General features: G+C 48.0%; 3 protein-coding genes across 3 annotated transcripts; 1 reads left to right on the plus strand and 2 right to left on the minus strand.

Moving 5' to 3' along the window:
- Positions 1–506: 506 nt before the first annotated feature.
- On the minus strand, positions 507–3,317 carry LOC123122412 (trafficking protein particle complex subunit 2-like protein). Its single transcript, XM_044542603.1, has 5 exons — positions 3,123–3,317; positions 2,902–2,998; positions 1,883–1,961; positions 1,200–1,281; positions 507–814 (listed from the first exon to the last, which is right to left on the minus strand). Exons 1-5 carry the CDS (start codon positions 3,153–3,155, stop codon positions 674–676), a joined length of 432 nt encoding a protein of 143 aa, XP_044398538.1. The 5' UTR covers positions 3,156–3,317; the 3' UTR covers positions 507–673.
- Positions 507–5,868, minus strand: LOC123122411 (uncharacterized). Its single transcript, XM_044542602.1, has 6 exons — positions 5,198–5,868; positions 3,123–3,922; positions 2,902–2,998; positions 1,883–1,961; positions 1,200–1,281; positions 507–814 (listed from the first exon to the last, which is right to left on the minus strand). The coding sequence occupies exon 1, from the start codon at positions 5,645–5,647 to the stop codon at positions 5,201–5,203; it is 447 nt and encodes a 148-aa protein (XP_044398537.1). The 5' UTR covers positions 5,648–5,868; the 3' UTR covers positions 507–814; positions 1,200–1,281; positions 1,883–1,961; positions 2,902–2,998; positions 3,123–3,922; positions 5,198–5,200.
- A 2,218-nt stretch (positions 5,869–8,086) lies between these two features.
- LOC123125294 (PE-PGRS family protein PE_PGRS33) lies at positions 8,087–9,486 on the plus strand. Its single transcript, XM_044545807.1, has one exon. It carries the CDS (start codon positions 8,130–8,132, stop codon positions 9,303–9,305), a length of 1,176 nt encoding a protein of 391 aa, XP_044401742.1. The 5' UTR covers positions 8,087–8,129; the 3' UTR covers positions 9,306–9,486.
- The last annotated feature ends 4,050 nt before the right edge of the window (positions 9,487–13,536 follow it).

The following is a 13,536-nucleotide window of genomic DNA, read 5'->3' on the forward strand; positions in this document are numbered from 1 at the left end:
ATATTATCTTTTCTTTTTTTGTAGTGGGTCCAAGATTAACTCCCTCTGTATCAAAATATAAGAACTTTTTTTATACAAAGAGTGTCAAAAAACAACTTATATTTTGATATGGAATGAGGGTTCTTTTTTTTTTTTTGATTTGAAACAAGTGGGTCTAAGATTATGGGAGTTGCAGGTGCATCCAAATACCTGTCGGCTCCACCTCATGATGAAAGGCAGAGAGGAGAGGAGAGGAGCCAGCGCATCAGCAGCAGCATTCACCTGCTACTGCTAGTGCATATGCAGGGAAACTCTGCTGCTGCCATGCCATGCCGAGCCATTCACTCAACTTTCACTGGAACTCACCCCTAGTCACCCATGCTTTGAAAAACCAGCCATTGCTGCCTGCAGCTAAGATGGGGCAACAGGAGGGGCAGGAAACAGCCCACACAAGCAGACGATGGAAGTAACAGCACTGAATGGGTCACTGCAGGTGCACTGAATTGGAGAAGGGAAACAAGGCATGATGCTCAGTAATCAATAACAGCCATATATATTCTTCCTCGAGTATCAAACTATTTCTTGTCCAACATACATTTTGTGATACACAATGGAGGTAAAGATAGGTTGCCGGTTAAGGTGGAAAGCGCAGGACGATTGATTGAGGGGGGTGCTCAGGCGAAGGATGTGGTTTTTAACCGACAGTCCCCGAGCCGAAGGATTTCACTATGGTGCTCACTCTCGCGCCGAAGCTTCTCGAGGCGATCTTCTTCCCTGGGACGTGGAAGGGGTTCGAGACGGCGTCCACGTATGCGGCATGGAACTTCCTGAAAAACTGAGAAAAGAGAGGATGACCGTGAGAAGGCTCTCTAATTTTTGCATCGCAAAGCAAGCATAAGCTACACTTCATATTGTCTACACACCCAGAAAGAGTCTGGAGTTTAGGAGTATCACTATAAAATTTACATGTCATCTGGAACTTGTGGTTCTGACTTATTCAGAAGCTGGACTGAGAAAACCTGACACTTTACACGTTATCAGGTATGACTTGGTATGAACAGCAAACTCATCACAGCAACCAAGAAACAGGACGGAAGTATTCTAATCAAATATCTCCGTACTTGTGCTTTCCCATTGAATGAAAGAAGAGAGATACACGAGGGATACTTATTCTGTAATTCTACTAAAATATGCCACAAATAAACAGTTTAAGAGCTTACATTTCGGGCATCTGCATCTTTCACATCAAGATCAGTCGTAACCATTAAAAATTTGACCTTTGTGTTTGTCAAATAGCCATACCTGCATATGATAGATTGTCATAGTTCATGAATTGTTAGCGTAATGATAAATTGGCAATGAAGAGAAATATTATAAAACAACTAGCACAGCTTAGATTCTATTTTTCTCACTTGATATTATACTGCAGGATCTAATATACTCTTTCTGAAATTGAGCTATTGTCTTTACTTATTTCTGAATAATTCAGATAAAATAACTTATGTGACTCTGTGTAAAGGCAATTAACTGGATTTTGAAACTTCAGTAATATCTGTAAATGAAAACTACTCCCTCCGTTCCAAATCACATTAAGTTCTAGCTTTGTCCTAAGTCAAACTTCTTAAAGTTTGACAAAGATTATATAAAAATATATTAACATCTAGAACACCAAATTAGTTTCATGAGTTCTGTCATAAAACATATTTTCACACTATATATACTTGATGTTCTAGATAGCACTCCCTCCGTCCCAAATAAGTGTCTTAACCTTAGTACAAGTTAGTACAAAGTTGAGACACTTATTTTGGGACGGAGGGAGTAGCATATTAATCAAAATACTTGGTCAAGACTTAAAGAAGTTCGACATGGGACAGGTGATAACCAAAATTGTGAAAGGACTTACACTTTATAGTTCTCAGTCGGATATAGAAGACCCAAAAATGTCTCGTTCAGTGTAGGTGCACTCTTTTTGGGATTGTTCACTGCCAACAGAATTTATGTGAACAAAAGTAAGATAGACGATAAGAGGGATCGACAAACAATAATTGCAATGTCACTAGAATGAAACTTTGATGGTTGCAATCTAAATAGTATGTGAATTGAGTCTAACTCTAATGAGATGGATGCAACCATCGGGACTCAGCTGCAAACCCTATAGCTCTATGCACATCAAAAACTTTGCATAGCAGAGTGGCAAAGTTAATTGCGATTTCTGTACCCACACAACATGGAATTTGTAACTACTCCCCTTTAATTAAGGGGCGTGCTACGCGTCCGCCGGCTGATCTTTTTAAAAGATCAGCCGGGTTGCAAGCCGTCAGATTTACCGCATCAAGCGGCCGAACGTGCCTCCAGTATTGCAACACAGGTCTTGTTGCAGAATAATTTCTGCAACACATGTCTTGTTGCAGAATTTTTTTGCAACTGAGGTTTTGTTGCAATGTTTTTTGTAACTGAGGTCTTGTTGCAGAAAAATTTCGCAAGAAAAGTTTTGTTGCAAAACGTAGACCCGTCGTTTGACAGTTACAAACTAGATTTCGATGCATTTAACCAAGGATTTGACAGGAGATGAGTCAGATTTGAGCCCTCTCCAGTTCATTTGAATTAAATCCAGTGAGATGGATGCAACCACCACGCTTATCAGGACCAGTCTCGAACCAGTCCCATGGTTTTGAATGAATAAATTGCAATTAACTTCTGCGCGCTCTCGCTTTGCGAAGCTTTTGGCGTGGCTGTAGGGCTCGAGCTGAGTTAGTTGTCTAATCTGATATATAATCAACATCCATTGACAGATACAACAAGATACCGATGACTTTAACGAATGATGATTTGACAGGAGATGAAATCGAATTTGAGCTATCTCGGTGCATTTGACAGGAAGAGATGCCTAGATCTAGATTGCCACGGGGGTAATGCGCCTACCTCGCTCGTCGATGACGTCGAGGGAGCAGTGGACGACGTGGTGGAGCTTGAGGGCGTCGTCCGCCTCCGTGAAGCTCTGCAGGTACAGCGGGTTGTTCTGCAACCAGTACCAGAGCATCCGTAAAGAAGATCAGCTCTACTCCCGCCGTCGCCGGCGAGGAGACGAGATCGGGATTTCGGGATCTGGAGCGAGGGGGCTGGGTGGGAGAGGTGGTCCTGACCTGGTGGCCGACGACGGCGACGCAGACGATCATGTTTCCGCCGGGCGAGCTCGTCGGAGGCAGCGCCGCCGGCCGGCCGGCAGTTGACGCGGCGACGGCGAGACGGAGGCGCGCGGGGGATCGACGGAGGCTGTTCTCTGCTGGTTGTTGGACCGTGCGCGCGGGGTGGAGACGAAGGCGGCCTATACTAGTGGATCGGAGGGCCACTGTCTACCGGTGCTCGGTGTCGCACCAATCTTGATGCAGACTGTTCAGGTTCAGTGCTTCAGACGTCCCATGAACATACGTCAGTACAAGGTTTCAACACCAGATGATGTAAAATAATCAACAGATACCGAACAAATTCAGAGAACAAATTAATCAGCTGTACATGGCAAAAGAAATCATATCACAGATACCAAACAAATTAAAGATTTGTGCTTGAATTCCAACCATGCCATCACAGACCAAATGTCGATAACAGAATGTGATATCACCAATCTTGAAAAGTCACAGAAATAAACCTACTTGGATTAATCATAATAGTGCTTATTCTGTTCTCAGCCTTCTTTTTTTGTATAAGTTACAAAATTCAGAGAATGAGTTGCCGCCTCTGAGTTCAGAGGATAACAAGAATTCCTGCGTATGAAACTATCTTGCAAGTGCATGCATCCATGACCTGACAAAATAAACAGGTGCAATGGCACCAGACGGCAGAGTGGAGTAATTTACGGCGTAGCCCCATTGCGGATGCCCTGGAAAGTGGACCTTGAATCCTGGACTGGATGCAGCAATCTCCCAGAGCACTTGCAATAGGACACCTATATAAGAACAAGTAATATGATAAGTACAAGACAGAGTACAGGCACCCCATTCTATTATGTTGCAGTATATACTCAAATTTTATTCTGTGGCATCATATACTCAATCTGTTGCAAGGCGTTATCTTCCCAGATGTAATGAAGCTGAATTTGATAATTGACTATGATGACAGCAACTAAAGCTACAAATTTCCTCAAATCCTACTGCATTTAGCAAGCAACCACACTGATAAACAGCATGGCAGTCCGAGTGGAATAGAATGTTATACAGAGAATGCGTATCCTACAGCATTTAGCAGGCAACCACACTGCGATAAACAGCATATGGCAGTCCGTGTGGAATAGAATGTTATACAGAGGTTGTGCGTGTGCATGACCTTATAGTTCGTCTATTCATTAAAAACAAGTATGATCTGACTACTTTCAGTGTTTGTTCCATGCCATGGTTTGGCTCCGGTTGTCAGGCGTCTGAACAATGTCTGGATCTGAGACTGTGAGTCTAAGCGTGTCTAAGCCTGGCTCACAAACATGATTACATTTCCGTTGAGTTTCTGTATGTGCTCCAGTTTCAGTAGTAAAATTTGGGAGCGCAGAGCTTCTTTGATCAAAAATGTATATTTTACTTGTAACAGTGAGCACACTATGCCTAGCTTGAAGAAAGTTATTGCACAACGCGAAGTAGGCTTGAGAACACTATGCAGTAACAAGGTTCAAACAAAGGATACAAATGAATCAAAGGGACATATATGTCAGGCTGCCCCTGATATGCACTAGATATTTATACACTCAAAGAGCTTAGAATTTATTAGTAGTCATTCCAAATGGTTTTGCTCAGAAGACAGTTACGAGTCTATTACAATTCTCTTCTAGTTTGTGAAGCATTGACACTAGTCACACTGGTGTTAAGAATTTAAATTGTTTAAAACAGAGTATTTTAGCCTGCACACAAAAGAGATACAGATAACTACACTGTCGAGGTCGTTGGAACTGAATCCAGAACACTGCAAGAAAAGAGGACTGGCTAGATATTCGGAGCAGTGTATTAATATCGCAACTTGTTCAAAGCAGTACAAATGAAGGACAGTACTACAGAAAAGAAAAGAGGCTACCAATTACATTGCAAAATTACCAATCCCATTAGTTAGGATAGAAGACGGGCATAATTCACAAATCCTCTCATAGCAAAACCAATCGTACAGTGCAGCAAAATTTGCATCTAATTTTGATTCCAACTAGGCGATGCTGAAGTCGTAGAGGGGGAGTCATTGGGCTCACAGCTCAGGTCTGCTTGAGGCTCTTGACGAGCTTCCAGCGGGCGAGGAGCCTGGCGATGGGCGGCGTGAGCGCGATGGTGATGGGGACCCTGACGGGGAACAGGGCCTTGTTGCACAGGATGGCGAGCGCGAGCGCGCCGCCGCTGGACGCCGCGAGCTCCCCGGTCCGGTTCCGCGGCGCCTCCTGGCCGACGACGACGGCGGGGGCGGGGAGGGGGAGGGCCCCGTCGCCGGCGCCGGGAGCGGGGGCGGGGGCGGGCAGGGCCGCGTCGCCGGCGGCGGTGCCGGGGGCGCTGATGCCGATCTTGCGGAAGATGGCGTCGACGTCGACGTTGTTGTTGATGGCGACGTACATACCGGAGACGGAGGCGACGGAGACGGAGACGTGGACGCCGAGGGCCACCTTGCCGTACTTCCTCATGAGGTCCTTCATGCGCGCGGTGAACGCCATGGCTGGTGCCGCGGCCGGCGAGGTCGGGGACAAGGGAGGGGCGTGCGGGTTTAAGATTTTGCGGCGGCGACGGCGGCGGCGGCGCGACGGGCTAGGGTTTTCTGGTCGGTCGGTCCGTCGGATCGGCACGGCGGCGGCTAAAAGAGACGTGGACCCGAGTGCGTGGCGACCCGCGAGCCTCCCTTTCTTTCTTGGAGAAAAGAGGCTATGCTCGGACACGACACGGCGTGCGTGTACCTCAAGGAAATACGCCTTCAGGTAGCTTGCGCTAGAACATGTTTTCCAATCTTTTTAACAAAAATATACTTATTTTTTCTTTGTTACCTTTTAAGCGCATTTTTAGTTGCATGTTTTCTGTTTCAAGAAAACTTCCAACCTATTCTTCATATGACATGGCAGTGAAAGGAACACAAATAATAAAATTACAGCTAGGTCTATAGATCATCTAGCGACGACTATAAGCACTATAGCAAGCTGAAGGCGCTCCGTAGCTGTCGTCCCTCCCTCACCGGAACTGAGTAAAATTTGTTGCGGTAGATAGTCACAGAGTCGTCGTGTTATGATCTCACGCATGACCAACACACCAGAACAGTGGCGTAGCCAGCTTATTGCGCCAAGGTGGTCCATTAATAGAAATATTCATACAAACTTATTTATATTCAAAGAAATATATTTTTTTCTACACTATTTACAAGCTATGGGAAATGCTAGGTCCATGGACCACCCTCAGGTGTCCAAACCCTAGCTGCGTCACTGCATCAGAACAACAACCAGCGCCGATGAAGATCAGAAGGATCCAATCTATACACACACGAACGAACACGGACAAAAATGGGATCCATGGAGATCCATCGAAGACCAATACTGACTGAGTCTCACAGATCCATTGAGACACACCTCCACACGCCCTGGACACGCTTGGTAGCGTTCGGGGAGCTTTGACTTTTGCACTTCTCCATCGGAGATTAACAATGCTCCGAAAATGTGAACTTCGGGATAGATCCCTGTCTCCAAACTTTTAACCTTAATTTGTTATGCGAGCTAGCTAGCGTATCGCCTTTTATTTACCGGGCATATTAGTTTGCTTGCCATATAGGTTGTTCTCACCCTATATTCTATATCTACTAGAGAACTTACCTGTACGAACTATCCTTAAAAATGGAAAATGCTAAAATTTGATAGTTAGATTCATTATGAAATATGTTATCATATTTCATTAATTTGATAGTCATCATATTTCACTAGTTTGATAGTAGATGCTGATATATTTAGCTATAAGCTTAATCTAACATAAAAATTGGCTTTAAAAATATAAAACACCTTACATTTCGAACGGATTAAGTAATATATCTTGAAACCAAGGGACAATTAGAGATGTCCTCCTAAGTACACCATCCACTCAAATCTTTTCTTTTCATATGCGTAGGCGCTAGCACAAAGTTCTCCTTCCCATGAAGCTCCATCGGCCAACCCATGGCTAGTGGCAAGGAGGGGGAACCTTTGGTGTCTCGGATCTGACTTGTAGCTTATGTTATGGTTTTTTAGTCCTCGTAGGGGCAGTGCTTGGGCAGATGGTGACACTTCATCTTCGAGTTGGTCTTCCAGGTTTTGATCCTCCTTGGACGATTCATCTGCCAAGATGGAGTCGACAAAGCACAGATTCATGTCATCTCCATAGAGCGTCGAGGTTAGGGTTTAGCCTCGTACGTTCGTGATGGCGAGATCTAGTGTTAGGCACTTTAGATCGATTAAAGAGTTCAATGATGACGACTACGATTCGAGGGCACTAGTTCATAGGGGCATGTGCATGAAAACTTCATTGATGTCATTGACAAGGTCATTCTGACTCTTGTATGGGTGAGCTCATGCTCACCACCGTGGTGGCCATTGGATGGTTCATGGAGCTAATTTTTATTATGTTTGAGGGGTTTTGTATTTTAAATTAACTTCTATAATACTACTTCCGATCAATAATAAGTGTCGCGGTTTTGAAATTAACCCCGGTTTAATACCGTGACACTTATTTTATTTTAAATCAGAGGCAATAGATCAGTGTCTTTTCAAAAAGAAAAGGAAAAAATACAACACTCCGTAGTTTAAAGCTGTGATACTTATTTTGGATCGGATAAAATAGACCCGTCTCTTTTAGAAAGATACAACATTCACTCCATCTCAAGTCTGACCCAATCGGCAATCATACTAACCACTTGACACAGCAAAAAAGTGAAGCCAGATGCTTGTGGCTGGCTCCCATGCCCCAACTATTCTAACCCAGGTGCCTCACCACTCCCCTGCTTGTGCACCCTAGTATTGGAACGGGTGATGTACTACTAACTCCATCCATGTCCTCTCTAACCACTCGCCATCTCCTACTCCATCACCACCCTAACTATATGTACGCACCTCATCATGCCACACCATGCACAACCACAGAGCAGCAGCAAGCACACAAAAGATACGAGAAGCCGCTAGCCAGCCAGCCATGAAGTTCCTGCCTTCCATAGCCGTCCTCCTACTCCTCTCCTGCTCCCTCGCGGCGGCCACGGTGCCGACCGGCACGATCGAGCGCGTGTCCAAGCAGCAGATCCTGGCTAGCATCCCGCCGGGCGGGCATGCCGGCCCGCCCGTTCTGTTCCTCACGTCTCCGTCCGGCAAGTACGCGGCCTACTTCGTGCGCACCCACACCGCGCCGGGCGCCGGCGGGCTCGGCGCTGACTTTTGCTACGTCGAGGTGATGGCCGGTAGCGGCAAAGCGGCCGAGGGCGGTGAAGGAGGCGGCGCTGCCGGGGGCGCGAGCGCGTGGGAGTCGGAGTGCCGGCCGGTGAGCACGGTGAACACGTGCACCCTGCTCTTCTCGTGGCACGGGCTGGAGGTGTTCGACGGCAGCGAGGAGGTGTGGCACGGCGAGACCAACACCGACGGGACCAACTTCCTGCAGACGCTCGAGCTCGTGGACGACGGCGACATGCGCGTCCGCGACAAGAACGGCGAGCTCGCGTGGCGGGCCAGCGACGAGCCGCGCCACGCGCAGCACTGCGGCGCGCCGGGGTCACCGGGCCTTGCGGCCGCGCTGCCGACCTTCGCCGAGCCCATCGGCGCGCACAGCAGCAATCTGCCGTTTGGCCAGGTGCAGGGCGGCAACGGCCACGCGGCCGAGCTGCCGCAGGCGGCGGAGCTCGGGGACGGAGTTGTTCCAGGGGCCGGAGCAGGTGGCTTGGGCGACGGCTATGGCATTGCACCGGCGGCAGGAGGAGTCGGAGGTGTTGCCCCAGGGGCAGGTGGCTTGGGCGACGGCTACGGCATTGCACCGGGGGCAGGAGGCGCCGGAGGAGTTGGCCCGGGGGCAGGTGGCTTGGGCGACGGCTACGGCATTGCGCCGACGGTAGGAGGTGTTGCCGCGGGGGCCAGGCCCTTCGGCGACGGCTACGGGATCGCACCGGGCGCCGGGACAGGAGCCTTCGGTGGCGTCGGGGACGTTGCAGGACATGGTGAAGCGGCGACGGCGGCCGGTGGTGTCGCGGGAGTGGCAGGGTTCGGCAGCCAGCCGCTGGTGGACAACAGCCCCTACGACAGTGGAGCCTACAAGAGCAGCCGTGGGGCCCATCTCGTGGCCATTGGAGCTGCGGTGCTTGTCAGCGCCATGGCCGTGGGGTTCTGAACTTCTGATCGGGAAGACGGATTAGTGTGGCAGTTTGGATATGCGCGTGTGCGTTTTTCTTTTCATGTGTTGATATTAGCCATATGCTGTGCTTGTGATTGTGGGTGGTGCAAAATTTGAAGCTGTATTTGTGTGATTTGAGTAAAACTCAAAATTTAATGGGAATGGTCCTGTTCTAATTTCTAAACTGGGTGCTTATCTCTAGAACTGCGATTCAAATACTCAAATAGGTAGATTGTACTTTGCTCATCCGTCGGTGGGTTCAGTTGCCATTTTACGGATGTATATGATGTCCAGATTGAATTTTCAAAAACAATAGTAATAAATTAAATTCATTTACCATAATCAGAGGCCAATGTATATATGATCTCCTCTTGGTCCTACATTTGGCAATGAAACACCTTCAGCTCCGTGAAATTTTACAAGCAAATCATGGGATTCTAGCAAGCTCCTGAACATTTTAATTGGCTATCGGTCGTTGCTTTATAATATAAAGCGGGGAAACCTTTTATCGTTTTAATTGGCTATCGAATCAACTAAAGCATAAAATAGAAAAGAACCAACTAAAGCATAAAAAACACGTCTACTTTGGTAGACCCCCTAAACACATTAATGGTTGAGATTACCCCGTACCTTTTCATAATAGAGAATACGATGGTCATTATAAAAGTATATCACCTCTGTTTTTTTAGAAACTAGGTACCGAGCGGGGATACGGTGCTTAACTGGGTTGGCCCATCAGGCGCGAGGCCACTTGCTATCTGAGCGTGCGTCAGGTAAAAATCCTGGGAAAATAAGAAAAATAGGAGGGATCGAAATCATAACCTCGTCCTCTAAACAAGCGGAACCAGCCACTCGACTACGCTAAGAGCATCTCCAACAGTCGCGCCTATATAAGCGCCGCGCTGAAAAATTAGTGTTTTTGCGCGCGCTACCGCTCCGAGCGCTCCAGCGGAGGCGCAAAAACCGCGCGCGGCGCATATCTAATTCAACGCACGGGCCGAAACGTCATCGCGCGCCACTTATTTGCTGCGCCCGCTCCCGCGCGCTGGACTCTCGAGCGCTCGCTTGTAACTCCACCTACCCCATCCAGCAACGGCGGCGCCGCCGCCCGCGTCACCCTATTATTCCGGCGACCGTTCCGGCGCTTCCCTGGCCTATCCCGCGCCGCGGCGGCTTCCTCCGTCTCCCTCTAGCCACCGCCGCCCCTCGCGCGCGGCAGTCCTCCGACGAACATCGCCCGGCCGCTTGTTGGAAATATGCCCTAGAGGCAATAATAAATAGGTTATTATTATATTTCCTTGTTCATGATAAATCGTTTATTATCCATGCTAGAATTGTATTGATAGGAAACTCAGATACATGTGTGGATACATAGACAACACCATGTCCCTAGTAAGCCTCTAGTTGACTAGCTCGTTGATCAATAGATGGTTACGGTTTCTTGACCATGGACATTGGATGTCGTTGATAACGGGAGCACATCATTAGGAGAATGATGTGATGGAAAAGACCCCAATCCTAAGCCTAGCACAAGATCGTGTAGTTCGTTTGCTCAGAGCTTTTCTAATGTCAAGTATCATTTCCTTAGACCATGAGATTGTGCAACTCCCGGATACCGTAGGAATGCTTTGGGTGTACCAAACGTCACAACGTAACTGGGTGACTATAAAGGTGCACTACAGGTATCTCCGAAAGTGTCTGTTGGGTTGGCACGAATCGAGACTGGGATTTGTCACTCCGTGTAAACGGAGAGGTATCTCTGGGCCCACTCGGTAGGACATCATCATAATGTGCACAATGTGACCAAGGAGTTGATCACGGGATGATGTGAGTTACGGAACGAGTAAAGAGACTTGCCGGTAACGAGATTGAACAAGGTATCGGGATACCGACGATCGAATCTCGGGCAAGTACCATACCGATAGACAAAGGGAATTGTATACGGGATTGATTGAATCCTCGACATCGTGGTTCATCCGATGAGATCATCGAGGAGCATGTGGAGCCAACATGGGTATCCAGATCCCGCTGTTGGTTATTGACCGGAGAGTCGTCTCGGTCATGTCTGCGTGTCTCCCGAACCCGTAGGGTCTACACACTTAAGGTTCGGTGACGCTAGGGTTGTAGAGATATTAGTATGCGGTAACCCGAAAGTTGTTCGGAGTCCCGGATGAGATCCCGGACGTCACGAGGAGTTCCGGAATGGTCTGGAGGTAAAGATTTATATATGGGAAGTCTTATTTTGGTCGCCGGAAAAGTTTCGCACTTTATCGGTATTGTACCGGGAGTGCCGAAAGGGGTCCGGGGGTCCACCAAGGGGTCCACCAGCCCCGGGGGGGCCACATGGGCTGTGGGGGGTGCGCCTTGGCCTATATGGGCCAAGGGAACCAGCCCCAAGAGGCCCATGCGCCAAGAGATAAGATAAAGGGAGAGTCCTAAAGGGGGAAGGCACCTCCGAGGTGCCTTGGGGAGGATGGACTCCTCCCTGGCCGCACCCTTCACTACTAGAAAAAGCGCTATAGATGGGATTGACACTAATGGCGCACCAGACAAGCGGTGCGCCATTAGTATATACTAATGGCGCACCACCTTCTGATACGCCATTAGAGTTGAAACTACTAATGGCGCACCAGGCGCAGGGTGCGCCATTAGTATCAAAAAAATTTTTTTTAACTAGTGCGCCTGTCCAAACATACTAATGGCGCATCCAGACACAGTGCGCCATTACTAGTTGTAACTAGTAATGGCGCACCTGGCCCAGGGTGCGCCATTAGTATCAAATTTTTTTTAACTAGTGCGCCTGTCCAAACATACTAATGGCGCATCCAGACACAGTGCGCCATTACTAGTTGTAACTAGTAATGGCGCACCTGTCCCAGGCTGCGCCATTAGTATCAAATTTTTTTTTAACTAGTGCGCCTGTCCAAACATACTAATGGCGCCTCCAGACACAGTGCGCCATTACTAGTTGTAACTAGTAATGGCGCACCTGGCCCAGGGTGCGCCATTAGTATCAATTTTTTTTAACTAGTGCGCCTGTCCAAACATACTAATGGCGCACCACCAGAAGGTGCGCCATTAGTAACCTGGATTACTAATGGCGCATTTAGAGTTGGTGCGCCATTAGTAAGTGGGCAGCAACAAGATATTTTGGACAGCCTCTCCTACCCACACTCACTTTCTCCCCACTTCATTCTCTCCACCTCCTCCTTGTCTCGGGTGCCTCCTCTTTTTCACCTCATTTCCACCATAGATTCATTCAATTTAAGTGGTTAAATTACCTTGTTTTGATAGGTAAGTAAGGGGGGAAGCTATATTTATGTTGTTCTCCCTACAACAATGTGCACATGCACTTTTTATGGCCTAGCTAGATCTATGTATGTTCGTGGTGTTGCATATGTTTGTGGTGTTGCATATGTGTTTGTGTTTGGAGGTGTACCGGTATTTGAAATGCGATAGTTGCCAATATTTTGCCGGAATGTTGATTCATTTCCGTTTCGGCGAGAATTTTGGCATTAAGCATTCTTTTTGGTCCTATTTTTAGGGAAAGTCATGCCAAATTTTTTCTTGGTTCTAAAATATCGTTTTGCTCTACCCCGCAGGCGACCATGGTCCGCATGATGACCGAAGGCATCGTGAATAGGTTTTTGAGGTCCGCGAAGGCCGAGATGCTTCAAAAGAACGAGACGGAGATAAGATGTCCGTGTCGAAGATGCAAGCTGAAGAGCCTTATTGCGGACCCGGAATCCTGGCAGGTGCGGGACCACCTGCTCTTGCGTGGTTTCATGGATGGCTATCGGTGGCAAGGTGATGAAGATGACTACGAAGTCGTCCATGGGGGCCGGGCAAGAAATGAGGAAGGGCAGCAAGACAACCACCGCGGCTCGGGCGGGCGAGAAGACGAAGAATCCCCAGGAGATGATCACGACGGTGATGCTGTACACAGTCATCATGTAGAAGATGCAGGACATGATGATGAGGAAGATGCCGGAGCAGACGACGGGCATGATCATGAAGATGATGATGCCGGCGGAGCAGACGACGCTGGACCATCGATGGGCTGGGTGCAGGACCCTCATATTCAAGAGCTGCTTCTCAAGCAGACGGATAACGCAAGAGCTGCCGCCCGAGAGAAAGCCAAGATGGATCAACTTGAGTTAGACGCGGTTACTCCATTGTATGAAGGATGCAGGCCCGAGGATACCCGCCTGAAAGTAACGCTCATGGC

This window comes from Triticum aestivum, chromosome 5D, assembly GCF_018294505.1.
Source record: "Triticum aestivum cultivar Chinese Spring chromosome 5D, IWGSC CS RefSeq v2.1, whole genome shotgun sequence".
Lineage (NCBI taxonomy): Eukaryota > Viridiplantae > Streptophyta > Magnoliopsida > Poales > Poaceae > Triticum > Triticum aestivum.

Bases quoted from the DNA above. Each gene is read 5' to 3' on its own strand.
- LOC123125294 (XM_044545807.1), top strand. From the start codon at position 8,130: ATGAAGTTCCTGCCTTCCATAGCCGTCCTCCTACTCCTCTCCTGCTCC.
- LOC123122412 (XM_044542603.1), bottom strand. From the start codon at position 3,155: ATGATCGTCTGCGTCGCCGTCGTCGGCCACCAG. The intron at 2,999-3,122 runs GTCAGGACCACC...TACTGGTTGCAG, and splicing joins TCGCCGTCGTCGGCCACCAG to AACAACCCGCTGTACCTGCA. The intron at 815-1,199 runs GTAAGCTCTTAA...CTCTTTTCTCAG, and splicing joins AAGATGCAGATGCCCGAAAT to TTTTTCAGGAAGTTCCATGC.
- LOC123122411 (XM_044542602.1), bottom strand. From the start codon at position 5,647: ATGGCGTTCACCGCGCGCATGAAGGACCTCATGAGGAAGTACGGCAAG.